The sequence below is a fragment of the Truncatella angustata genome (genome assembly GCF_020726525.1).
Source record: "Truncatella angustata strain MPI-SDFR-AT-0073 chromosome Unknown BKA67scaffold_6, whole genome shotgun sequence".
In the NCBI taxonomy this organism is placed as follows: Eukaryota; Fungi; Ascomycota; class Sordariomycetes; order Amphisphaeriales; family Sporocadaceae; genus Truncatella; species Truncatella angustata.
The window spans coordinates 2,493,751-2,517,162 of NW_025763386.1; the positions used below are offsets into that span (position 1 = coordinate 2,493,751).

A 23,412-nucleotide genomic window follows, 5' to 3' on the forward strand; every position below is an offset into this window, starting at 1 on the left:
CGTAGAGTCGTGCTAGAAAATGAAATACATACACCACCTGCTCCAGTTCCCCCCCAAGGCCAGTTCCCACCCGGGCCAGTTCGCAGCATGGTCATCAGAACAACCCCGACGTCTAGCCAAAGTCCTCCGCTCCGGCATTACGCTTGCTACGCTACAGACTCCTTTACTGCGCTTGGGCAATACGCATACCTAATGGTGGGATGGTCTCGGGTTTAGGTATCGTCTACGTGCGTTATTGTGGATCTTCATCTACAAAGCTTCATCTGGAATACTCATGTTCTCTGGGGCATCATTCCGGCGCTGACTCAAGAAGCCGAGGTCGCCAGGCAGATTCCCGACTTCAAAAAAAGACCACGGAAATTCCGCCTGCACTAACACATACCACCTCGATTGCACCATATCTATCCTCGCGTCAACTCGGCCGACCGCCGGATCTTGGGGTGCAACAACTGTTGTGCAACGGTAAGTGTCATGGGGTTTATTGAAGTGCCGCATCGCTCGCAAAGTGGCTGATGTGGCCCATACCGTTGCGGAACACACTTCCACATATTCCATCGATGTGCTGTGCATCTTTCGGCTCCTTGTTACCTATAGTATTTGTATGTAACTCAAATCACCCAGGGCCAAGATCCTCTCATCTCCCTCTCTACCCCATACATCATGCCACCAGACTTTCGAGCCTCACAGGACCCCTGCTTCGGGCATGGGCCAATGGCAATGGCATGCTACCAGAAATTGTGCAAGCGACGAATCCACTTGTAATCAATTGCTATGCTAGAAGCCCCATCGTCGCACTTTTCATTGCATTTTGTCCGAGGAACAAACCCTAGGATTGATCTCTGATCTAGGTAGCTGCCGGTGACCCACTTATCCATCGGTCAGCTACATGTCATCACCCTTGACTGGCCATCGAGCAGGCCTACCCCTAGTTCTCTTCATGGCTTCTTTATCGTCTCTCGTTGCTGGGTCGGGTTGCTGTATTTTAGTGGAAGTCCACCTAGCCTACGCTCCTTTCAGGGCACTTCACGAGCTCTAATTTGGCACAATGCCGGGGTGCTTGTAGGCTGTAAGCTAGCCTAAGCCTCTAGGTTAGCGGTGCTGCACTCATAGGGCGTCCACCATGTACACACGCATTGGAAGGTAGGTACATAGCTGCATCCTTCAGATGCCAAGAAAAGCTATTAGTACTATTCTGTCGGTGCCGACATCCAGCCCAAGGGTCGTTGGACTAGGGTCATGAGTCTCCTTCTCGCTTGCTGATATGTACATACACGGCCAAAAATCCACGGCCGAGTCTACCTTGATCTGGACAAAGTGGCCCGGCCAGGAGCAGTTGCGTGGGTGTATGTCGTTTACCAGCATACAATTAATGTATTGTATCTCACCTGAATTCCCGTTTCTAGACCCATCATCTGTCCTCGAATCATAATTCTTTCTCCCTTCGGCCAAAACTGTCGCTATACTCCGAATGACACCTGGGGTTGCTTACTTTCGCTGTCCCATAAGACAACGTTCAGCCCTTTCATCCAAACCTTGCCTTCTTCCTGGATCCCAATTTCACCATTCATCACCATACTAGGAAATTTCCACGTAAGCTGCGGAGAGATACCATTGCGCCTCGACGTTTCATTCATCTACACGACGACATAACACCATCGAGGGCTGAACCTAATACCAGCAACGGAGTCGGCTTCTGGAGCTAAACAGCAAAATAGCACGGACTGGTTAGATCTTTGAGTATCTGCGAACCGATCGGCGACCTGGTTGTGACATAGACAGCGGTATTAACGAGCACGTTGTTCGCTCTCCTGGCGCTCGGGGCAACCACAGGAGGGAAATAAATAATCCCCTAGCTTTTGGTCTGGGCATGCTAGAAGGCTCACTTGCTGCGTGTCGTCTCAATGGGGATTTCTAAGATAGATATCCATCGCTCTCTGGTCACGCCAGATACTCCCCCACCCGAATTAGAGAGCCACCACGCTTCAGCTTCCGCATACAGGTCCGCCGAAACCCATTATTGGAGGAGTGTTGCGCCCATATCTCCGCCTATGTCAAGCTATGATAAGCAGTTCAAGTCTGACATGTCAGCTGGGAAGAATTTGGAAGACAGCAGGGCTCGGGACATGGCCGCCCAGAGCGCGCCCCGACAACAGCTGCCGTCGCTGAGCAGCATATTTGGTCCACCAAGCCAGATGCGCCCTCTACACTCGCCAATGTCCGAGCGACCTAGCCCCCTGAGATCGCCGCTGGATCGGCCCCCTTCTGCGTCTGCTAATTCCGAGAGGTCGTACTCGAACTCGTACTTTCCAAACGTGTCGACGCCGGTGGCCCAACCGCGCAGCGTGTACGAACCGAGACTAGAACAAGAAAGGACCGCTCTCCCATCGGTATCACATCGTTTCCCCGGACCACTTTCACCCAGGAACCATGAGTTCGACAGAGCACAGAACGCCCCTCGTAATGATTCGACCACCAGCTCCAGATGGTCCAGCCAGTCCAGCCAGTCGGACTCGAGGAGGCCTGAATATGTCTTTGGGACTCGGGAGGCAGCATCATCATTCCGACCTGTCAACGACCGGTTACCTTATCCTCCTATAGGACAGAAGCCCAGTCACGATTCGCTTGGAGGCTACAGAGAACAACTGCAACGCCAGCCGCAACCTTCAGGCCACTCGTCGAACCTGTTGTCGAGCGGAGCCTCGGAGGCGGCGCCGGTCAAGGATGGCTTAGGGCCAAAGATCTGGACCGGCACGCATTTCTTGCCACGGTTCGTGCGACAGGCGGAAGTACCGGGGGAGGGTCTGTGCTACTTCTATGACGACGGTTCGCATTGTAAGACAGTGATTGATGGAGAGCAGGTGAATGCTCACTGGGGAGTCACGAAAGCTGGAAAGCCGAGAAAGCGACTTGCAATCGTCAGTATTCCCTCCTGAAACTCAGAGCTTAGGAGGAAGAGAAATTACAGCGACTGACCCAAGAAATACAGGCCTGCTTGACATGTCGGGAGAAGAAGATCAAGTGCGATCCGGACTTTCCTCGATGCGTACAATGCGAGAAGTTCGGCAGAGTATGCAAGTTCAAGAACGCGTAAGTTCCCCACTCCAAACGATAGAGACGATGCAGTTGCCAAGAATCTTGTATTCACATTGTTGCAGGCCCCGAGGCGGACACAACACTTCCCCGTCCAACTCGCCAGGATCACATTCGATCTCGCAGGTTAGGGAGCACGAGCAACAGAGGCCCCGAAGCAACTCCAGCGCCTCCGTCTCCCCGCGGACGACGACACTGCCTCACCCCTCGCCGGAGCACGCCGACCTGGGCAGCAAGAGGGTACGCGTCAGCTATGAGCATTACAAGCCCACATCCAACGAGACCGCACCGCCTTATCCGCCCCAGGAGGTCAAGAGGACCCCGCTATCATGGCACCAGCGCGAATTACCTCGCGTTCATGAGGACCTCCTCTGCCGGCCCTGGCAAACAGAGCCGCGGCATCTGTGATAGTCTGGCCGATCCGGGCGTTGTACCACCTGAGACTTGCGGTGAGAGATTTCAAACGTTTAGAGACGTTATTTTGCGTTTGTTGGACTCGAGACTGCAGCCCACAAAACTTGGGATTCGGGCGAGTTCAGTAAGACGGACGACAAACTGCTATCTGTGTCTGCCATGATATACGGTCACACGAAGAGTAGTCACTGAAGGAGGCCAACCATGAGGCTTTACGCCAGAGTATGCGAGAACAACTACATGATCTTTGTTACCGGCAGAGTCGGGATGACTTGGAGGATATTGATCACGAGACGACCACCAAGAAATGGAGGGTGAAAGAGCTGAAGAGTGGACGATCACATTGAGCTACGATTTTTATTGTTTTTATTTTGGCAATACTTCAGCATCAGACAGGGCGTTTTTCAGGCATTTTATTTCTCATCACACTGGTTACATCCTCGCTCCCGCGAGTTGATCTGGATTAACGGCGCACGAGGAGTTTTCTGCATCGCCCGAGGGGAGCAAAGAAGACACGAAGTCCATCCATGTTTGTTGGTTTGCTGTTTTCTCTGATTTTATGCTATTTATTCTTCATCATGGAATACCCAGTTGCATCTGCTGCTACTTCTTATAACTGTATATTCACTACCTCCTTCATTCGTTTGGCATCTATATATATACATATGTATTCATGACATGAACAAACAAACAAACAAAGTATTTCAGACAGAACAGACTCTATGAGGCCGGCATATCAACACAGACCGGGAATGCTGCCTGCGAGACCACTCCCGTGTAAACTGGGAGATATTCGTTGCCCGCTTGCATGCAGTCCCTCCCCCACCCCCCAAACTTGACTGTGCCGCAGACTATCTGAAAGTCCGGATAACGACGGACAAACCCCCCTATACGATATCGTGTCAAAGCAGCATCACCCGGAGTGTCACCTTGGTCTGAATCCTGCACTAGTTAAGCGACTTTGCCAATTCCCCTCCTCGTCATGCCCTTCACGGGCTCACGGGCTGCACGGGCTACGAGAGAACTACTGTCCACAATTTAGTCTTTTCCATCGAGACCGGGTTTGGCAGAAATTGGCCCGCCCGCCACAGTCGTTCGATTTCCTGCGTGGTTCGTAAAGCCGGTCTGAGGAAAAGCACATCCACACGGGAGGGGAGGGGACGTCGTGACAGGGTCGGCGTCAGCCAAAATGTGGATACCAGGAGGAGGCTCTAAGAGAGACACCGCTCAAAATGAACCCCCCCCCTCGCCTTGTGCCTTCCTTATCCAGCAGTCTGGTACTGCAACCTAGAACCCTGGATCTACATGAGCCAAAATGGAGTCCTTGATGTTTTCTCCACATATGTTCGAAAGGGGGGGACCCTGACCTAAAACGGTGAGTCGGAAGAGGAAGAGGAAGAGGAAGTGGAGGAGGTGGGGTGTGAGAGACAGAGTGAGAGAGAGATGGAACAAGATCCTTTCACCACAGCATAATTACAAACTCCTCGTACACAAAGCGCGCAACAATCTGGCGATGCAACCCTCGTTTGTACAAGTAGAAGACCCTGCCCCCCCTCCCCAATCTATCATGCCAAGATTTCTTTTTGCATGACGTTCCGTCACGCAGCAAGAGCCTCCGATATCATATCGAAATTTTCGGTCTCTCATGGCATGCCGTACCGTGTGACCAAGTAACATAAAAGCCACTATAGAGAGATCTCCATGTGACAAAAGGTGAACAGTATTTCCAGTCGCACGCTAGCCAGGCAGGCCAACTTTTATTTTTATTTTTATTCTTATTCTTTACCGGAACCGGAAGTATCACATGCCAAAAACCCGGGACCTTGGAACATTACAATCTGTAGTATCATCTCATTTCAATATCGGAAGCGAGCGAGAGACACCGTTTCCTATCACTTCAATTCCCGGACTCTCCCCCAGAACCACCTGAGACGAGGGGCGGGGAGGCACTCAAGAGCATGGATTCTCTCTCTGTCTGCTGGGTCACTCTACATATCACACCAGGGGGGAGGGTAGGGTAGGGTAGGGTAGGAGAGAGAGAGAGAGAGAGAGGCCAAAAAGGAACCCTATAAGCGAGAGCCGCGATGCATGGGAATAAGATGAAATGAAAATGGAGAAAAAAAAACCTCCAAAAGGGAGAGAAAAAAAAGAGGACGATGGGAATTGGAACCCCCTTCCCAAAACCACAACCCTGGCCGTTGTCGGAATTCGGCGCGAGAAAAGCGGGTCGGCGTCACGGCGCCCCATGTGTGACTGACCTCGGGCCTGCCGGGCCTCGTGCCCGGCTTTACATCTTGGGCGAGATACTGTTTGTGGCGGGGATAGGAAGAGGCTCGATAGGCTATGGCCGCTGTCCTGCGGAGGTATTATGTTTCCCCCAGTTAAGCCAAGCATTGCCCTCTATCTCTCTCGTGTTACCAGACGACGTTAAGATACCTACCTGCACTATAATGCTGCCAAGCGACTTGGTGGCAACCTGACGAGGTATTGGGGCATAAACATGCGACATGTACGTAATGTTCCGACGGATAGATGCTGACCGACCCCCCTACAACCAAATACATTTGAGTGCCTGCAGACACAAATACCAGGACCGGGCATGAGTGTAACGTTCGTTTTCACAGCGTAGGGCCGGATGAGGTCACATCAATGTAATTCGCCTTGTCCCAAGCGACTGGTAATCATCCTCACTGGCTTGCCTTGTTCATGCGATTCAATTCACCGAAAGCTTATTCTTGTTCTTCCACTAATCAGCATCCACGCAAGCACAAAATGCACGATGCCTGTACATGAGCAGACTCGGCCGAAATGCCAGACCATCTACTAGTTTTCCCTGACCGTTGCTGTAAAGTTCCGGGGTATCAGCAAAATGCAAAACTCCTTAAACCGAACGCCATTCCGATGCATATATCTTGCGATGTGATCGAATCGATCCTCGCGCTTCCTCCTACTAGTCCGTTGAAGTTATTGATGATTGTCTCAGGATGCAGTCGCCTCGTTCGATATCATATCATAGTATAGACACCTCTTAGTCGGAGTCTACGTAGACGGGCAGATCTGAGGCAGTGTCGACGTATTCAGCCCGACCTAGTCTATTTCCTGCTCGGTACTTTTGAGACCCCAGGAAATAGTCACTTTTTTGACCCGTCTCTTTGGGCCGACTGTAATGAGAGCTGGTTGCATCTCTAGGCCGCTTGAGGTTATTAGAGAGTATTTCGATCTCAATGTTAGTCTTTGGCGAACGATCTTCTTCACGCTTTCTCTTCGCTTTGAGCGGCGTCTGAACCTGAATTTCCCGGACCTCTTCTTGGGACAAAGTGGTCATCTGCTGCTCCACAGATTTTCGTGGAGTGTCAGGGTCCCGTGTTGGTCTTGTTTCATCTTGTCTTTCTTTTCTCCTTCTCCTTTGCTCCGTTGTGAGAGCGTCATCGAGGCGTTGCAGGAGGTCAAGCTCGGGCACGCTGCTTGGATGTGCGCTACTGAGATCAACAGGGTTGTCCGAGGTATCCCCCAAGGGTTCGGGCGACTTGGGCAGTGAAACAAAGTTCTTCACAGTATCATTACTTTCTGATTGTCTCGAAGAGTTCCGGCTCATCAAGGCTGAACTAGGCAGGCTCTTGGGTAGCATACCTGCTTCCCGACCATGCGGAGTAGTCGTCTCGCGGTCGTGAGGTGTATCTTTGGTCCCCGACAAAGGCTCGTTGAACTTCGTGCCACCACTCAGAACTTGACCAGTATTGATGTTTGATGCTCGTAGATTCCGGCGGAGTAAAGAGGAGGCATCACAAGTATTCTGGGTTGTCGAGTTCTGGCATATGTCAAGCGCTGAAGATAATTCCGACCTCACAGTCGATTTCGTTGCGTGATCCGCTGGCTCTGTTGACTGTTTATCGGACTTTCCATCACTTGATGACGGTCGACTTTTGCTACGCTTCTGCTCTGCGATCTTGCGTTTTCTTTCTCGTTTTTCGGCCTCTTCGAGATCTTCTCGTTCCCGCTGCTGACGTTGAAGCTCGAAAATTAACTCTCTCAGCTTGTGACGCGTGGCTGATGAATTCAACTCCCAGTCTGGTTCGCCGTACTGCAAGAGGCTGTGGATGAATTTATCTGGATCCCTCTGAAAAGCGTCAATGTAGCCAATAAGATACAGACCGCAATCGCAGTAGTTTTCTTGCAGTGGTATATGCTTCGCTGTTATGCCAAGCTTGCCAGGGTCAGGAACCTCAAGGCCCTTCTTGTCTTTCAACTCTGCGACCATATACTGGCGAAGGTACGAACACGCTGGGGAATGTGCTGATCCCAATGAGTCCAACGTGATGATCTTCGGCTGACTTGTATCATGCTTGCGCTGTCCGCTGTTCGATTTCTTCGGTGCCTTTCTTCGAGAGGCAGCATTGGTGGGTTGTGTTCCTGCGGCATACACATCGCTTTCAATCATTTCGTAAACGTCCTCATTCTCCGTTGGTTGGTTCCCACCTTGAAGTTCCTTATTAGCCTGTTTATCCTGGCCAGACGGCTCTGTGGCATCGTTTGAGCTTGTTATGGACATTCGACGCATCTCTTCCTCGACCAAAGGAACACTTTCCCCGAGAGTACTAATATCATGGGCAACCGTAAGATGCTGGCCGGTGATTGCCGCTTGCTCGGTTTCAGATGGAATGCCATCAACGTCATCAGCAGTCTCTGTTCTCCTATCTAGCCCCGATGTATTTTCTTCCGGAATAAGCTTCGGCGCATTGTAGATAATCGCAACATACCAGTGAGCGTGCTCATTGATAGGGACGACAATGAAGTCCTTCGTAAACAAGTCCACTTTGGCCGTCCAGCCCTTGACGCTGTCGTAGTTTATGCCAGCGCCGCTTTTTGAAGGTTTGAGCTTGTCATAGAAGAATGTGTTATGAAAGTAGACTCGCTTGGCAATCTCGGGCCGCTCCTTTTCTAGTTGATCTTGTAAATAGCGTAGACCAAAGATGATTAGGTTGTCGTTGAGGAATTGCCCTTCATCAAGTCTAACTATGTCCTCTTTGTCAACAGTGGCTCGGTTCTTGCCCTGGGGTGGAAAGACCAATGAATTTCGCCAGCTCTTCTCCCAGTTAGGGTGCTCATCCGTCCAGCCTTTAGGGGTGGGAACCCTGTCAATGAGCTTGACTGAACGTGTTCGACTTGCGCGAGTGACGGGTGCTAATGCTGTAGGACTTTCCGGAATGGTTATAGACTCCTCTTCACGAACATGGTTATGGGAAGGGGGAGGTCGCATAGCGTCGCGGAGTTTTGGCGGCCCAGACGGCTTTCGGTTCCATGGAGCTAATGGCTGCGAAGTTTGCAATCGCTTTTCGTGTTGCCGTTCCATAAGTTTGACGTCGTCGGGTACCTGGGACAGAGTGTTGTCCGAGTCTCTCAGGACCTTGCTTTTTGTGGCTTTCTCCCCCATGTGACCCAGTGTCTTGCTCAGCTTGTCGTCTTGCACGGCTTGGACGCTAAGTTGCAGCGATTCGCTCCTTTCCATTTGAACCCATTGTACAAACAACTCGAGCCCTTTGCGGTCGGTAAACTCGACAAGTAATTTTGGCCCAGCCGACATGCCGGGGTCCAGAGATCGCTCAATACAGACGACGTGGCCAGGTGTCGTTTCATACTTGATCGCATTGGACTTCTTCAAGTCCACCGCAAGGTAGCTGTATTCTCCCATCACATCTCCTTCACTGGTCGTGGGTAGAAGTATAGTGCTGACATCGTGTACGCGCAGTGAGCACTCTTCATTTGGATCTTCCCTGAGTGCAGAATACATGTACCGGCCATCAACAGCTGATTTGATCCTAAGTCCCGTCCCAAGGATATCCCTGGCATGGTCGATGTCTGGCCGTTTATTGCCTTTGCGGGAATCAGCGGCTGCTTTTGGTGGCTTCTTGAATTCTGTAGGCCGGATCTCTCCTCTTCGAGACTCGCTCTTGGATGCGATTGTCCTCGACTGAGGCAAGCTTCTGTGGACGAACTCGCCTTCCCCGCTCAAAGGATCAGGACTCGAGTTCCTAGGTTGCTTGCGAGGCTCCTTTGAATCCAATCCCCATTTTCGTTTGGAAGCATTGGGTTGGGAGGCAGTGGGCTTGCTTGGTAGGTAGGAGGGTCTGTAGAAACGCTCGCGATACTCGTCGAGGGGCTTATCTTGGTGCTCGATGGGGGCATTCGGCTGTTTATCCATCTCCCAGGCTTGTATCAGGTCAACTTTCTCGGCATCGCCATCGTCCACAATACTGTCACTGTCATCTAGAACCTGCGGACTCGAGGCACAAATGTTTGGTAGTTTTCCCAGGCGTTTTCTCTTGGATTTTGGAGGCTGGGTCTGCTTTTCGACCGACCGATATTCCCCGACGTTTGTCAGACTCGCGGGTTTGCTTGACGACTGAACACTGGCTGCCTTCCGGGGGAAGTCTCCTGATAGTATACTGCTGGCGGAAGGTCTCCGCGCAGGGGCAGATCTGGGCTCTGAATCAATGGCGAAGTAGGACTGTGAGGTGGAGAATGTGTCTGGCTCGTGACTCTTCTGTTTCGTGGCGGGCGGCTCGTGAGAGGCGGAAGCCAACGGCGCGTCGGGCAGAGGGGGCAGTGTACGCTGGTGCTGTGTGCCGTTCAGTGTATTAGTAGGCTTGAAGGCGCCGGTGAGGCTATCCATGAATTTTCTCTGCAGTGCGTGTGAGCTAGTGGGAACAAACAGTTTGCATCTGGTGGTGTGCCTACAATGACCATCATGAGGGCTCGCGGACAGGAAGAGGGACTCCCAGTCTGGTCGAGTCAGAGGTGTTTGGGTGTGAAGAGTAGAAGTAGTTGCAACCTGGGGACTATCTTGTGGTGGGCAAGTCAGCATTCCACCCGGTATTTGCGTTGCATCGCGTTGGTGTTGGTGTTCTGGAGCTGCAGCATGCAGAGCTTCCTTACCTGGCGACATGCTTGATGAAACTGTGCCCTCAGCAATGCCCATACCGTGGGGGGTTTTCTTCTTTCCTTGTCTCAAGATGGCAGTATCAGATATCGTCTGGGGCGATTTGCGAGCGCATATGTACGAGTCGCATACTCGTGATCGATATGGTGGAAGAGGTGGTATTTGTTGAGGGGGTTACAGAGTCACCACGCCGATATGGGACTTTGAAAATGCTCGGACTGAGGGATCTGTGGTCAGATCCCCGATCAGATCGAACCGAATCGCAGGAAGAGGCGACGATGGGCGGGCGCTCTAAGACTAGGAAGAAGTGGTGTGAATGTGAGTGTGAATGTGAGTGTGAAGTCGAAATGCAGTGAGGTGAGTGCGCGGCTCTTACAGTATGAATTTTTGGCGGTAACGCGGCTGCATCCGGACCCAAGACGCTGAACCTTGTGCAACACAGCGGCCTCTTCGGTGCTGATTTGGGGATTGCCCTTGGGAGTGGTGGCCCTTTGGCGGGGCTGGTACCCCGCTGTCACAGTCCTGTCCTCCAGGGTAACATGCTAAGTCGGTACATATTCTAAGTTATCAGAAATACTTTGTAACCTGTCACGCGACCGGATTCACTTCGACTTCTTTGTGAATAAACTCATTCATCTTTTGTGGGGAGACAAAAGATGCCGTCTTGTTCTGTTCTGCTCCACCGGAAGCAACTCGCACGGCATGAATGATGAGAGAGAATTCCTGATAGCCAACCACACCCGCCCAGGCTCGCCTGTGGTCACATCAAGTCTGCCCTTCCGCAGCGGGACACACGGTCTATCAGCCGCTCTTCGTGAGAATCTTCGCTAGGGTACAGAGCTGCGTGCCCGTTATGCATCCAGGATATATCCACAAGGTCCGATCTGACTGAGTTGGCCACCAGTATTTTCACAGCTTTGACCGGGTACCATTGTTCCTATCCATTTCCATGGGCTAATTATTACTTGGTGATTCCATCTCGATAAGTGGTTTGTCGTTGCTCAATATGGTCACATGTCCCACATCGGGGTTACACCAATAATAGTAAGGATGCCAAACAATGTCAGGATCTAGCACTCATCCTTGTGACTAACCTAGGTGCATCGTGGCCCATACATATATGGAAGTCTCTACTGCTCATGTCAAGTGGGTCGGGACCGTAGATTTGACTATTTCGAGAACTCTCTTATACATGACGTCAATACCTGGGGCTAGGCACATCGATGACATTGCAAAGACAGAACCACAGGTGCGAAATTGATGCTTCGTGAACATGTAATCTCGCAAATTCTTTTCAATCTTGTCAGGCAACCCCATTGGCTCCAAAGTTCTTTTGAAAATTCCCCCAAACATGGACGATTGGCAAGACGAAGCGCTCTCCTCGCGACATATGCACAATAGAGTTGGAAAGGGCGGCGGCAGATCACAGCGACATGGCTCGAGATTCAATGTTCGCAAATCCTTTGGTGGCTTCTCGGTGGACTGTCCAACCTATACGAGAGCCTGTGGCAGCGAAGGAGACATGAAATCTGCCGGCAACCCGGATTTACAACTATATCGCCTTACGACAGACGGGCAGGGTGTCGTGGGGACGCTTTCTTTGCCAGGCACGCTGCAGGCGGCGGTCATTCTTGCGGCGAGCAGAAAGAGTTTACAAGCAATTGTTTCCAGCCTAGAGGCCGAGGATCCTGCCAATGATGATGCTGAAGAGCTGGAGCGCGAAGGAAGTAGCGAGCGCGATAATAACACCGATGAAGATGGTGACGATCAGGAGCACCTTGATGAGGCCGATCAGCTTGAGAACGATCGCTTCAAGGCTTTTGAAAAGAACAGTTTTCGTACACCAAAGTTCTGGCTGCAATGGTGTGGAAGTCCGATACCCCCAGGCTCGACGATTCAGGATGCCGAGTCGACCACACCGGAAACGGGGCTGGGTTATATCGTGTTTTCTGGAAACGATTGCCGAAAGTTTAGCGGGACGCTCAACTGCAGCACGCTTGGTTGGGAAGATGTGGCGATCAGTGGTCATAAGCTTGCATCACGATCTGAATCAGATGTACCCGTGGTGTGGGCGCAAACCGGGTCGGATATCTAGTGATCGTGTAATAGCAGTGGTTCTATGGTATCTTGATTTTGGTAACTACCATTGGGCTGCAAAGCCTCTAAACAGCGAGATTTATATTTTTATTTTTTTTAACCTACTCGGCTGTCTTATCTACACAACAGTCTCATTATCACTTTCTTCGTAGGCATCATCCTGAAATTGCCATAGTCAAACCCACTCAATCATGAATTGCCGGGTGAGTGACTTTCCCTTCGGGCTGTTGCGTTATGGGAAGGATGCTGTCATTCAAGTACCCGCCTCTATCTGTAGCTCATAATTAGTTTCGTATCATGTGTAGTCAGCTGCTTTTTCTGACTCGGCTTGAGACATTGATATTCTGCTCTGCAGCGATCATTTGAAAGATTTCCAGAACCTGTTAATCCGACTTATGAAAGGAATCAGCAAACCCGTTTAAGACTTGGACGTTCTAAATTTGGACCACCACCCAATGAATCAAGCGCCACAATGTCATGGTGAGACCCAAGAAGGACAAGAAGCAGACAAAGACCTCAATATAAATGGCATTTAACAAGCCTTTCATGGAATAAGAATGTCCTTATACTCTTCGTAGCGGTCCTTCAAGCCGCTATTTGAACAAAGAAACTGATACCGGAACAACGGTCGAATCCAAGATAAATACAGCTAAGATAACGTTCATCATAGTTGGTTTTCAGTCAGAGTACCATTGCCCTCAGAAGCCAGCCAGAAGCCAGCCAGAACCCCGAACTACATAAAACATTCGCCGCCCATCTCACGCCATCTCAGTCAGCCCCAGGCACAGCAGGATGGCCCCCCAACCTCATCATAGTCATCGGGGTGGCGGTCGTGGCAGCTTTCAGGGCAGTAACAACAACCAAAATAATGGCTTTAACTACCCTGGCGACTGGTCGCCAAAAGGGTCACCGCACCCTACCAGCACTGGAGGTCGTGGAGGTTACAAAGGCAAGAACTTTGATCCCGGCCACCATAAACGATTCAGCAGTCAACAAGGTTTGGTTCCTGACGGCGGTAACACCCCACAACCGTTCGTGAACCGAGACGGCAATGGGGCTAACAGCGGTGGCAGTTACAAGGGTAGAAACTTCGACCCGGACTATCAGAACCGTGTCAAAAGCCAGCACGCTTCGCACCACAGCGGCAATCATGGCCAAGCCACCGCAGGTAACCACCCCTTCCAGTTGTCCCCTGACCAGCCCAGCGGTCCCCGTAACCGTTCAAACAAGAAACGTAGCCGTAGGGATCGCCAGAACTTGGGCGGCAGGCAAGATCCATACTTCCACCGGAAGCGCCGTTTGGACCAAAGCGCGGACACCTGGATGTGTGAGTGCCAGACGCCGCCGACGGAGTGCCACGAGGCGCTGATGAGGGAGTACCTGACCATGGGTAACGAGAACCGGCAGGTACTCGCGCAGCACGAACACGCGACCGAGGTCATGAAATGTACGATCGAGCACTTCCTCCAGTCGAACCCGCACCTCCGACAGAGCATGGAAGAGTGCTACAAGAACGTGGAACAGCAGATCATCCAGCAGGAGTTCGAGCAACTCCAGGATCTCCTTCCTGATGTTCCGGAGCCACAGGTGCCGGTGGCAGGTGTGTGCATCGCCATGCCGCCATACATACAGAGCCCAGCGATGGTGCGATTTATCTGATTTATAAAAGGTGAGATGGTAGGCAGGCCCGACAACTGATACATAATATATGAAAACGTTAAGTAAGTGCAACGGAAGTATACTACTATCACTCGTTTAGACATGTTCAGTCATGATTGACTATATGTAGCCCCAAATAATCAAAGTTTTCCAGACCTGCGCCTCTTCTATTAGGGAACCCTTAATAAGCCGCTTCATGGCGGCCTTGAATGTAGTGCTTTTATAACCGTGATAACTTCCAGTGGGCTACTCAGCACAAGTAAACCATTACTCGAAATAATCATCTGTCTGTTAGCTAGCTTGCTTGGAGTGCCCCGAATCAGCCAAATTCCAGTGTCGGCCCTCAGAACGACCAGCCATCCGTCTCGCCCGGGGAATGCTTGGCAAATCCTTCATACAGACTGGATGACAGAATACCGTGGTGAACACCGTGGATCTGTCCCCCCGTCATGACCATGACCACGATCAAGCCGATCTGGCCCCAAGGGATACATCCAAGACATCGCAGCAGATCAATCATGACCGAACCACCGTCATACTGTTTCGCCCCCAGATTGATTGGGGGCCGACGTCAGCACACGCCAAAAGAAGAGTCGCGCATACATCACCAAGAAACTTCAAAAGATCGCCTCGCAGTCTGTGGACCGCCTGGAGCGCCATGCCATCTTCCCGCACCCTCGAGCAGCTGATCAATGCCACTCCTTGCCACTCCTTGCCCCTCCCAGAAACCACAACCAACACGTGCATGACGAGTTGCAAACTCGACTCGACCAAACGATTCGCCACCCTCCCCCTATGAGCGTTGGACCCGCATATGGACTGTCAGGCTATATCACATGTCCACCAAGCTATAGCGACGAGCCACGGGCAGGGTGTGGGCAGGGCGTTCTGATTGGGAGGAAGGGGGTGCTTGACAGGTTCCTACCATAGTATAGCGCCCCTAGCCCGGATTGCAACATCGATGTGGGGCACCACTTTGATAACAAACCACAACCCTATAATATAACATGTGATCGTATAGAGTTGGGGCAACTCACTCGACCAGGGTGGGCTTCGATGGACAACTCCGCGATAACGATGGTGTCATACTATAACCGACGACTGGCAATCTGGTCCACCGCGCCCACCCCCTCTCCCTTTGCCCCCCGGTCGCGATGACAGATAAGGCCGGACCAGGGAGCCAGGACCAGGACCAGGTGTGATAAGGTTGTTTTTGACAGACGCCTTGTCCTTCGTGCAAGGGAGGGGGGGGTACGGCGTTTCTGGGGTCTCCACAGCCTGTGGCATCTGACAGCCTTGTGCCGGTTTCGATCCAGTCGCGGCCGGGTCCTGACCGGGGCGGGGAGGGGAGTTGGGAACCGATTTGGGATGTGCGTCCGGGTGCGTTTCGGTTTCGCTGCCCCACCCCCGATGCCCTTCTGCGGCCTACACCCCGACGCACCAAGACGAAGTGTACCTGAGCGACATGTTCGGGAAGTAAATCTTCTTGCATGCACGAGCAGGGAGGTGCCCAGGGTCGGCGGCCCTTGCATGAAGCCAAAATCCGATGCGATAAGGGAGGGGTGGGAAAGAACTATAACGGCAATATGATAATATGCCGACGCGGAAGGTTTCTAGAACAGATGTCAACTCGATCAAAATCCCCGCCCGCGTCGGACTTATATTGATGTATGGACTATCCTGTGCTATCACTGGTCTCTTGGACAGCTGACTGCAGGTCTAACTATGCAATGTCCCCTGTGTAATTCAGACAGAGACTCTCTCCATGTGTGAATATGCTATGAATCGCCCCCCACGATATAGGTACTTATCGAGTACCTCGCGACTTCCTCCCCACCCTTCAAGCCGTAGAAGATAATATGCTTAAAGCCAACGTTAAGATCGCTCGTTGCGGGCTAGCGTTGCGTGGAGGGTATGTTGTTTCATGAGGCTGATGGAAATCAGGCCAATGAGTACCATGGCAAGAGCCGTGAACCACACGCCTCGGAATGCCTCCATGAAAATGGCAATAACGTCTGGCCTGTGCCACCCCACTGGCAAATGGTTGAGCTCGTCGAGATCGTCCCTGATCTTGGGTATCTCCACGCCCGCGTCGGGCAAACTTCCAAAGCGATCCCAGAGCTGCGTCTTCAGGATATTCTGGTACACCGCGGAGGCGATGGTAATGCCAACAGTCCCCCCAACGGATCTGAATGCATATGTGGCACTAGTGATGGGCGCCTGTTCAGAATGGTCGACCGCAGCCAGACACGCTAGCAGCGTAATAGTCAGCATAGCGCCATAGCCGGAGCCCAATAGAAAGAATGATATCATGATATGCCATTTCGGTGTCGTTTCGTCGAGAGTAGTCAGAATAATGACATGTGCCAATTGCAGACCGACCGCAAGGGCACCGAGAGCGATGTATCGTCCAGTCTTCCTCATCAGGTAACCGCTGCCAATAGAACATATGCTGATACCGATCGGGGCAAACAGAAGAACCAGACCGGCTTGCGTTGCAGATTGACCGCGTACCTGCAGATAGAGTGGACTGTAAAACAAGGCCATCATGTTAGCCATAGTAGTAACGAGATTCGTCATGCATGCATTGAAGACAGTCCGACGGAGAAGAAGCCTGACTGGTATGATGGGTTGCGCGGCTCTTGCCTCCCAAATGACGAATCCCACTGCGGCAACGAACGCGAGTGGGATGGTGGTGAGAGGCAATGGGTGGACCCAGGGTACCAAGTTGCCCCCAGCGTTGAGGCCTAGCAGAAGCAGGACCAGGAAGACAATAATCAGAAACGCTCCAATGAAGTCGATCCGTGCCAGGTATGATTTATTGGACACTTTCGGAGGAATTCGCACCAAGTATGCGACGAGGCATGCTGAGACCAAGACTGGAGGCACCTGGATAAGGAATGCTAAACGCCATCCTCCACTTGTGTAATCGTTCAGCAATCCTCCGAGGACACCGCCACACATGGCTCCGGAGCCATATGCGATGTTTCCAATGCCTTGAATGATACCTCGCTTCCGGAGAGGGACCAAGTCCGTTGCCAGGAAAGTAGAGATGGACATCAAGCCACCTCCGCCGATACCTGCAACAACGCGGCCGAAAATCATGACGTGTTCGTTCTGTGCAAGTCCACATATGAGATTCCCGGCCGCGAAGAATACATTGCTGAAGATCAAGCCTGGTCCTCGCCCGAATATGTCGGTCAGCCTCCCACTGATCGGTTGACAGGCTGCATTGGCGATGAGATATGCGGTGGCTAACCATGACAGCAAACTCAGGGACCTGAACTCGCTCGAAATTGGCGCCGAAAGTGTCGCGATGATAGAGGCGTCTACAGCTCCCAAGAAGACGCCAACATAGCCACTACCTAGGATGAGCCACAGTTTAACGCCTGTAACCTCCTCGACGAAAACGGTCTGTTCCTCATTCTCATTGGCTGTTTGCGACCGATCCGCAGGAACATTGTTGTTGCTGTCCGCATGTTGCAACAACGGCGTTGTTTCGCTACTTTGGGTGGCCTTTATGGAAGGGGTTTCCCTTCCATTGCCGTTACTATTCGAGGTCATCACGAAATATGGAAGCACTTCGAGGGGGGCGTGCAGCTCAAATACCAGCGGGCTGAGGACCACTCCTGAACTCGTCGTCCCCGTGTCAGGTCTGTGACAGACCAACTGTTCCACCAATGAGAGACACGACCTGCACTATTACTGCCCCTGAACACTTGCCAATTCTCCGAAAGCTCATGCGTGACACGCGTAATTTTCTCGACGCTTCTGAGGCCGGAAGGAGATTTTTTCTTCTCGAAGTCTGGAAAGAGGCTACAACCTGACAGAATGACGATTAGAGATATGGCGGCATGGTGGATTCCTTTAGCGCTTGGATAAGCCGACGCCAATGATCGGTAGAGTGTAGCCGAACCTCTTATGGGCGCGAGAGTTCGGGACTGTCCGTTGTACCATAACCATAAACGCCGTGGTAGAATTCATCGATGATGTTTATAAAGTTTCGTGGTTTATCGTAACAATTGCACCAATCAACTTAATTTTCGCAGTGCTTCCATCTCAATCATGATATACTCAAGGAATAAAAGTCTAATGTCAGATGTTCTGACAAGTCCCATCACCTGAATATCAAACTACATGACTATAGTACATGGTAGGTTGCCACCGTCAGAGTTGCAACTTGTTGCAATCCTGAACGAGCCAAGCATACACATGCGCCGGGGAAAGTTGTTGATTGTTACAAATGTGCTCTTTGAATACGGAGTGATGCACAACCCCGTGCATAGCCATGATCCATTGAAAAAATGAAAAGAATAAAAAATAAAAATAAAAAGAATAAAAATGAACAGAAGAGACCTAACGCTTCGTCATCGGGTTCATCATTGGTTTGTTTCGTATTTCATTGGACCCAGCTTGGTTTGTCGCCAATTGAGAGAAGGTGGGCCATGTTAGTCAAAGTAAATGGCAGGGCAACAGGATGCTCGACGCTGAGAATGCGGGGCGTAAGCTCGAAGATTAGGTCAACACAGGTCATGGCAATTACCAACATGTTGCGGCAAAACAAAGAGTGATGGACCGCGAGTCGAGGTGTGTGTGTTTTTTTTCCCTTCAACTGTCGCCTGTTAGCTGACTAACCATAGAGTCGACGACCATGTCTTACTGTAGGTAAAAGGTGAGCAAAGCTGAATGTCGAGGCGCAGCGCCTTTTAGCAGACGTTTAGTTCAGTGGCTTTGCAACGCCTGGAAAGGCAAAGATCGGGGCAGTTGCATGGTAGAAACGGCTCTTGGGCGAATCACAGCCGCTTTCCAGCAGGGCTGAGCTCTAAAAAAGAAGACACTGGAGACCGGACAGGGCACTCAGGCACTCGGGCACTCTGGGCAAAACGCGCGTCATATGAGAGGGATGAAAGGGTATTTTCAAGGCACGCTGATCTGCAGAAACAGAATGAGTTGGTTGTCAATCACCGTTGCATTAATCGGAATTCTGAAGTCTAGTGTTCAAATTTACATTGCTTGATCTCGTGGACAGCAGCTCCGACGAGTTTCTTCCTGTTTTTACCTTTCTTGCCATTGAAATCCACCCAGGTCCGCTTGCTTTCTCGACCGCTGCCCCCAAGCAGACGTCGTACAGCCAACGCCAATATTCTACCAAGAGTACTGAAAACTGTTCCGCGTTTCGACGAAGCGTCCGACCCCTAAAGCTAGGCAAACATTCTGCCAAGTTTCGAGAGCTGAACTGAGCTGAGCTGAGCTGCTGGCCACAACATCAGCAATTCGTATCACGCGGTAACGAGCATATTCCAACTTGACTTTCGAATCCCCTCAACTCCTCGACCCGATCGAATTGTGTTTGTTTACATTCTTATATCCCACCACGATAAGATGGTGGAATGGGATGCCGACTACCTGCCCAACGCCAAGTTGGGCCTACACTCCATGCAAATCGTTTTCGGATTTGTAATATTCATACTCGAAATCATCCTCTTCCGATCAGAAAATGCAGTAATAAATGCAAATAATGGCTGGACATTCGGTCTGGTACGTATTCCGGCATGGCAGGGCGCAAGGAGCAGCTTGTGTGCGCGTCTGCGTCCAATTGCTGACCGTCGTCCCTTTTGACAGTGTTTCTTATCTATAATACCCATCATCTATCTTGTCATGGCACCCCGATGGCAACGAACACGAAAGATTGCCAACCCTCATGCCATGCTGGTGGTTGACTGCGTCTTTGCCATCCTCTGGCTGTCGGCATTTGCCAGCCAGGCCGCCTACAACACGGCCAACTCCTGCGGTGAAGGATGCAAGGTCAGCAAGGCCATCGTGGGGATGGCTTTCTTCGAGATCCTGTTCTGGGCGGGCACAACCTTCCTCAGCGCATACACCTTGAAGTACTATCAGTTCAACGGCAACCTGCCTGGCTATGAAAATATTGCTCGCAAGGGCGGCCACCAGAACATCGACCCGGACAAGGCTGCGTTTTCCATGGCGCCGCATGACGAGGAGGCGTACGCGCCGATCAACGCCGATGACCACGACGACCACGCGGCGTCTAGCAGTACGCCCTACAATGCCGACTCGTATGGCTCCCGTCCCATGTTCGACAGCGAGACCGACTACAGAGCCCATAGCACCGCTCCCTCTCACGACAACCCCTTTGGTGACCCCTACCGCGCGCACAGCGTCTCCCCGGCCAACGATCCTTACAGCTCTGGGTACGGCGCACACCCTGATGCCGGTGGACCGCGCATCTATGCGCCGCCATCTGCCGAGGAGTACGACGATGGAAGGCCCGCGCAATTCCCGACTGGGAACTACGACCGGACACTACACTAGATGCTTCCCAAAGCGTTGCACGATTCTGGGTGGGATGAGAGCATGACATAGACATTGCGGTTCCGATTTCGCGGCCCGGCAAGCCAGTAAGGGTGGCTATGGGCTATAGGACACGATCGGCAAACCTCGAGCTGGTGCACGAAATATAGATATGTGTTTTTAGGTCGTCAAAGGTGTTTCGGTTGCATTTATTGCGGAGAGGTGTTGGAAATCACTTAAGTCTATACTACTGAGGTATTATGATGATTACCCGAAATATAAGTCTCTTGAACACACTCAACAGGCCCTTGATTCAGCATTTGCAAAGACACGTTGATGGAGTCTGTGTAGGTAATTTGTCCAGCTCAGTGGTCGAGGAGGAGTCCAAATGACCCACCCACCAGCATCATAGCTCCGGTAGTGACAAACAGACACAGCTGAGGAGTGTTGTTTGAGGCTCGGTTCATTTTCCACTCGCGGCCAAAAGCTTATTTCTACTTCATTGATGGCAATGGAAATCGGAAATGGCCCCAATTCGACATGATGTCAAGGTCTTGCGTGGCACCTGCCTCTTTCGGCGAACTACTGTGTCATGGACCACAAGGTCCCCCAAACTGACCATAGGGCTGCAGGGCGGGAGGATTCTAAACAGGCCTAAATGTTTACCCGGCAAATTGACCACGGACTGAATCATGTCAGGATCATGGACGTCCGCAGAGACGTCAGGCACGGTGTGTGCGGATGCTTCATGTAAAGTGAGTGGCATTGCCCAGTGGCCATAGCCGCGTATAATGCTGGTTAGCCCGGGCCGAAGGACCGCATGATGCCGCAATAGAAAAAAGGATAGCATGAAATCACCTTCTGTGATGGACAATCATATGCTTTGGTGGAGGCCAATCGACGGCTATAAATTTCATAGAGTGACATCCGGCAGAATGCGGGCGGTGCTGAACGCTTTCTATGAGAAGCTGTACCTCTTCCTGTCAAAACTCCTGAACGCCAAAAGTATGCAGTATTATGCCCCCCTGTTCGCTTCACGAGCCGCCCTTGAGCTTCCTCAGCCTCCTCGAAATGTCCGCCTCCGTTTGCTGCATCGGGTTCAACTTGCGATCCCTTGCCATCGCTCTGGTGTCTGCTCCGTGCTTCTCGACCAGACCCTCCAACCACTCGCGCTCTCTCTGACTCTGGTTTCTAACCCTCTTTTCCACGGGCCTGTTCGCCTCTCTCTCCAGCTGCTTCCATACCTCTGTGCTGTTGTCCTCGATACCTCCCCATGTCTCGCCATCGTCGGGGAACTGCTCCTCGGCCTCGGAGTCCGTGTCCAGGTCGTTCAGCGGGTCGTTGAGCGGGTTATCCCTTCCCTTGCCGCGGATGATCTTCACGATCTTGCCATTCTCATCGCGCTCAACCCGCACCTCGCTGACCACGCTCTCGGTGCCCGTGACCTGGATGGCGAAAGGGTCAACGGGCTTGGAGCTCTTCTTCTGCTTGTCCTTGGTGGTCAAGTCAAGCTCTGCACCGCCCGTGGGCGCCTTCAAGCGGTTCACGAGGCCGAGGCGACGGTAGTTTTGCGTTTGCGTCAAGTTCTTGTCCCAGTTCTTGGCGACAATGTCGTTGCCCAATGGGTTGGTCACCTTGCTCTTGCGGGACGAGGGCTGGCGAATGGTCGGCCGCGAGGAGCGGCGCTTGCGTTTTTGAAGTTCACGACCCATCTTGGATTGGATTCAGTCGTTTCGGGGGGGAGGGAAGGTAACAAAAAAGATGTCGACAAACAAACGTTTGGAAAGGCTCAAATTGGTGATATGCTTCGTCGCAGCAGTCGCTCGCATGCTCTTTCAGTGAGTGTCCCGCGTCCCAAATTTTTGTTCGTTATCGTCCTCGATAACGATAAGCTCACGTCCCCGATAAGCAGTTGTGGCGGAATAGACGTTGTGGCTGGCCATCTGTGGGACAAGCCTCAAAAGCCGTTTGCAGATCGAATTGGGCTTACTGTATTGTCATCCGTTCCCCCCCCATCTCGATCTTTTTCATACACATGCATGCTTTGCCAGATCTCGCTTCAACGTGCGCTAGCATCCTCATCCTTCCCTATCCTTTCCTTTCCTTTCCTTTCCTTTCCTTTCCTTCCCTTCCCTTCGCCTTCGGTCAGACCGATGAGAAACAGTCCCCAATCTTCGCCGATTTGTGAAGGTCTCTGCCCAAACCCTCAAAACATACTCAATCTCCGCGAAACTTCACCCACAGTGGCCCCCATTAAACTTTACTTCGCACGTGCCTGCGAGATCTCAAACATCACGTGCTTGACTATATTTGTGCGGTCCAGTGCATAGTATGCCGAAACCATGCCCCACTGGGACGTCGGTCAAGTTTCCTATCTGAACCGACGATGTCCTGCGGCGAGTATCTGTGGCTTGTGAGCCCTTCTCCAGAATCACTCCCTTGTCCCCTGCAGGACATGGGACATGGGCACCAAGACGGGAGCGAACAAATTAGACGGCAGCCCTTGTCCATGTCATATGAGCTAGATCACAGCCCCTGCAAAAAGGACATATCCACAGATGCGCCAAAGTAACCGTAGTGCCGAACAGGGACCCCCAGCTCGAGCATCTCGGCGCTGGCACAAGGCTCCCACTGCTGTGAATCTCCACACCAATGGTAGTCTGCTCGGTAGCGGCCGATAGCGCCTATGCGGACCCAAAGCAGGCCAAGCTTTTCCTGCACCCTGCTGTGGGCTACCTTAACCTTAGCGACCGAACGGCACCATGTTTCCCTTAGGGGTTCCTTTAACAGGGGGAGGGGGTTTCTCGAGGGGCAGCAGCAACAGCAGTCCTAGCAGACTGCGCATCGCTCCAAGACCTCAAAACGGATAACGAGCGTAGAGTTGCTTTCGGAGTGCGGTTTCG

The 23,412-nt window shown here is 51.9% G+C and overlaps 8 protein-coding genes across 8 annotated transcripts; 4 read left to right on the top strand and 4 right to left on the bottom strand.

Moving 5' to 3' along the window:
- Nucleotides 1–1,901: 1,901 nt before the first annotated feature.
- On the top strand, nt 1,902–3,498 carry BKA67DRAFT_660991 (uncharacterized protein; the record flags this gene model as incomplete). The annotated part of the gene is made up of 3 exons (XM_046107736.1): nt 1,902–2,915; nt 2,987–3,087; nt 3,156–3,498. 3 exons carry the CDS (start codon nt 1,902–1,904, stop codon nt 3,496–3,498), a joined length of 1,458 nt encoding a protein of 485 aa, XP_045956504.1.
- A 1,556-nt stretch (nt 3,499–5,054) lies between these two features.
- BKA67DRAFT_573367 (uncharacterized protein) lies at nt 5,055–6,194 on the bottom strand (the record flags this gene model as incomplete). The annotated part of the gene is made up of 1 exon (XM_046103347.1): nt 5,055–6,194. A coding segment is annotated over one exon (360 nt), but the record flags the coding sequence as incomplete, so codon positions are not given.
- A 466-nt stretch (nt 6,195–6,660) lies between these two features.
- BKA67DRAFT_351143 (uncharacterized protein) lies at nt 6,661–10,537 on the bottom strand. The gene is made up of 4 exons (XM_046096361.1): nt 10,483–10,537; nt 10,240–10,344; nt 7,135–10,183; nt 6,661–7,051 (listed from the first exon to the last, which is right to left on the bottom strand). Exons 2-4 carry the CDS (start codon nt 10,249–10,251, stop codon nt 6,990–6,992), a joined length of 3,123 nt encoding a protein of 1,040 aa, XP_045956506.1. The 5' UTR covers nt 10,252–10,344; nt 10,483–10,537; the 3' UTR covers nt 6,661–6,989.
- A 1,255-nt stretch (nt 10,538–11,792) lies between these two features.
- BKA67DRAFT_660993 (uncharacterized protein) lies at nt 11,793–12,536 on the top strand (the record flags this gene model as incomplete). Its single annotated transcript, XM_046107737.1, has 1 exon — nt 11,793–12,536. One exon carries the CDS (start codon nt 11,793–11,795, stop codon nt 12,534–12,536), a length of 744 nt encoding a protein of 247 aa, XP_045956507.1.
- A 794-nt stretch (nt 12,537–13,330) lies between these two features.
- On the top strand, nt 13,331–14,317 carry BKA67DRAFT_538055 (uncharacterized protein; the record flags this gene model as incomplete). Its single annotated transcript, XM_046100424.1, has 2 exons — nt 13,331–14,138; nt 14,298–14,317. 2 exons carry the CDS (start codon nt 13,331–13,333, stop codon nt 14,315–14,317), a joined length of 828 nt encoding a protein of 275 aa, XP_045956508.1.
- Nucleotides 14,318–16,072: 1,755 nt separating this feature from the next.
- BKA67DRAFT_660995 (major facilitator superfamily transporter) lies at nt 16,073–17,761 on the bottom strand (the record flags this gene model as incomplete). Its single annotated transcript, XM_046107738.1, has 1 exon — nt 16,073–17,761. The coding sequence occupies one exon, from the start codon at nt 17,759–17,761 to the stop codon at nt 16,073–16,075; it is 1,689 nt and encodes a 562-aa protein (XP_045956509.1).
- Nucleotides 17,762–19,174: 1,413 nt separating this feature from the next.
- BKA67DRAFT_351176 (uncharacterized protein) lies at nt 19,175–20,782 on the top strand. The gene is made up of 2 exons (XM_046096362.1): nt 19,175–19,735; nt 19,820–20,782. The coding sequence occupies exons 1-2, from the start codon at nt 19,580–19,582 to the stop codon at nt 20,528–20,530; spliced, it is 867 nt and encodes a 288-aa protein (XP_045956510.1). The 5' UTR covers nt 19,175–19,579; the 3' UTR covers nt 20,531–20,782.
- Nucleotides 20,783–21,543: 761 nt separating this feature from the next.
- Nucleotides 21,544–22,221, bottom strand: BKA67DRAFT_538058 (ribosome biogenesis protein Nop16; the record flags this gene model as incomplete). Its single annotated transcript, XM_046100425.1, has 1 exon — nt 21,544–22,221. The coding sequence occupies one exon, from the start codon at nt 22,219–22,221 to the stop codon at nt 21,544–21,546; it is 678 nt and encodes a 225-aa protein (XP_045956511.1).
- Between the last annotated feature and the right edge of the window lie 1,191 nt (nt 22,222–23,412).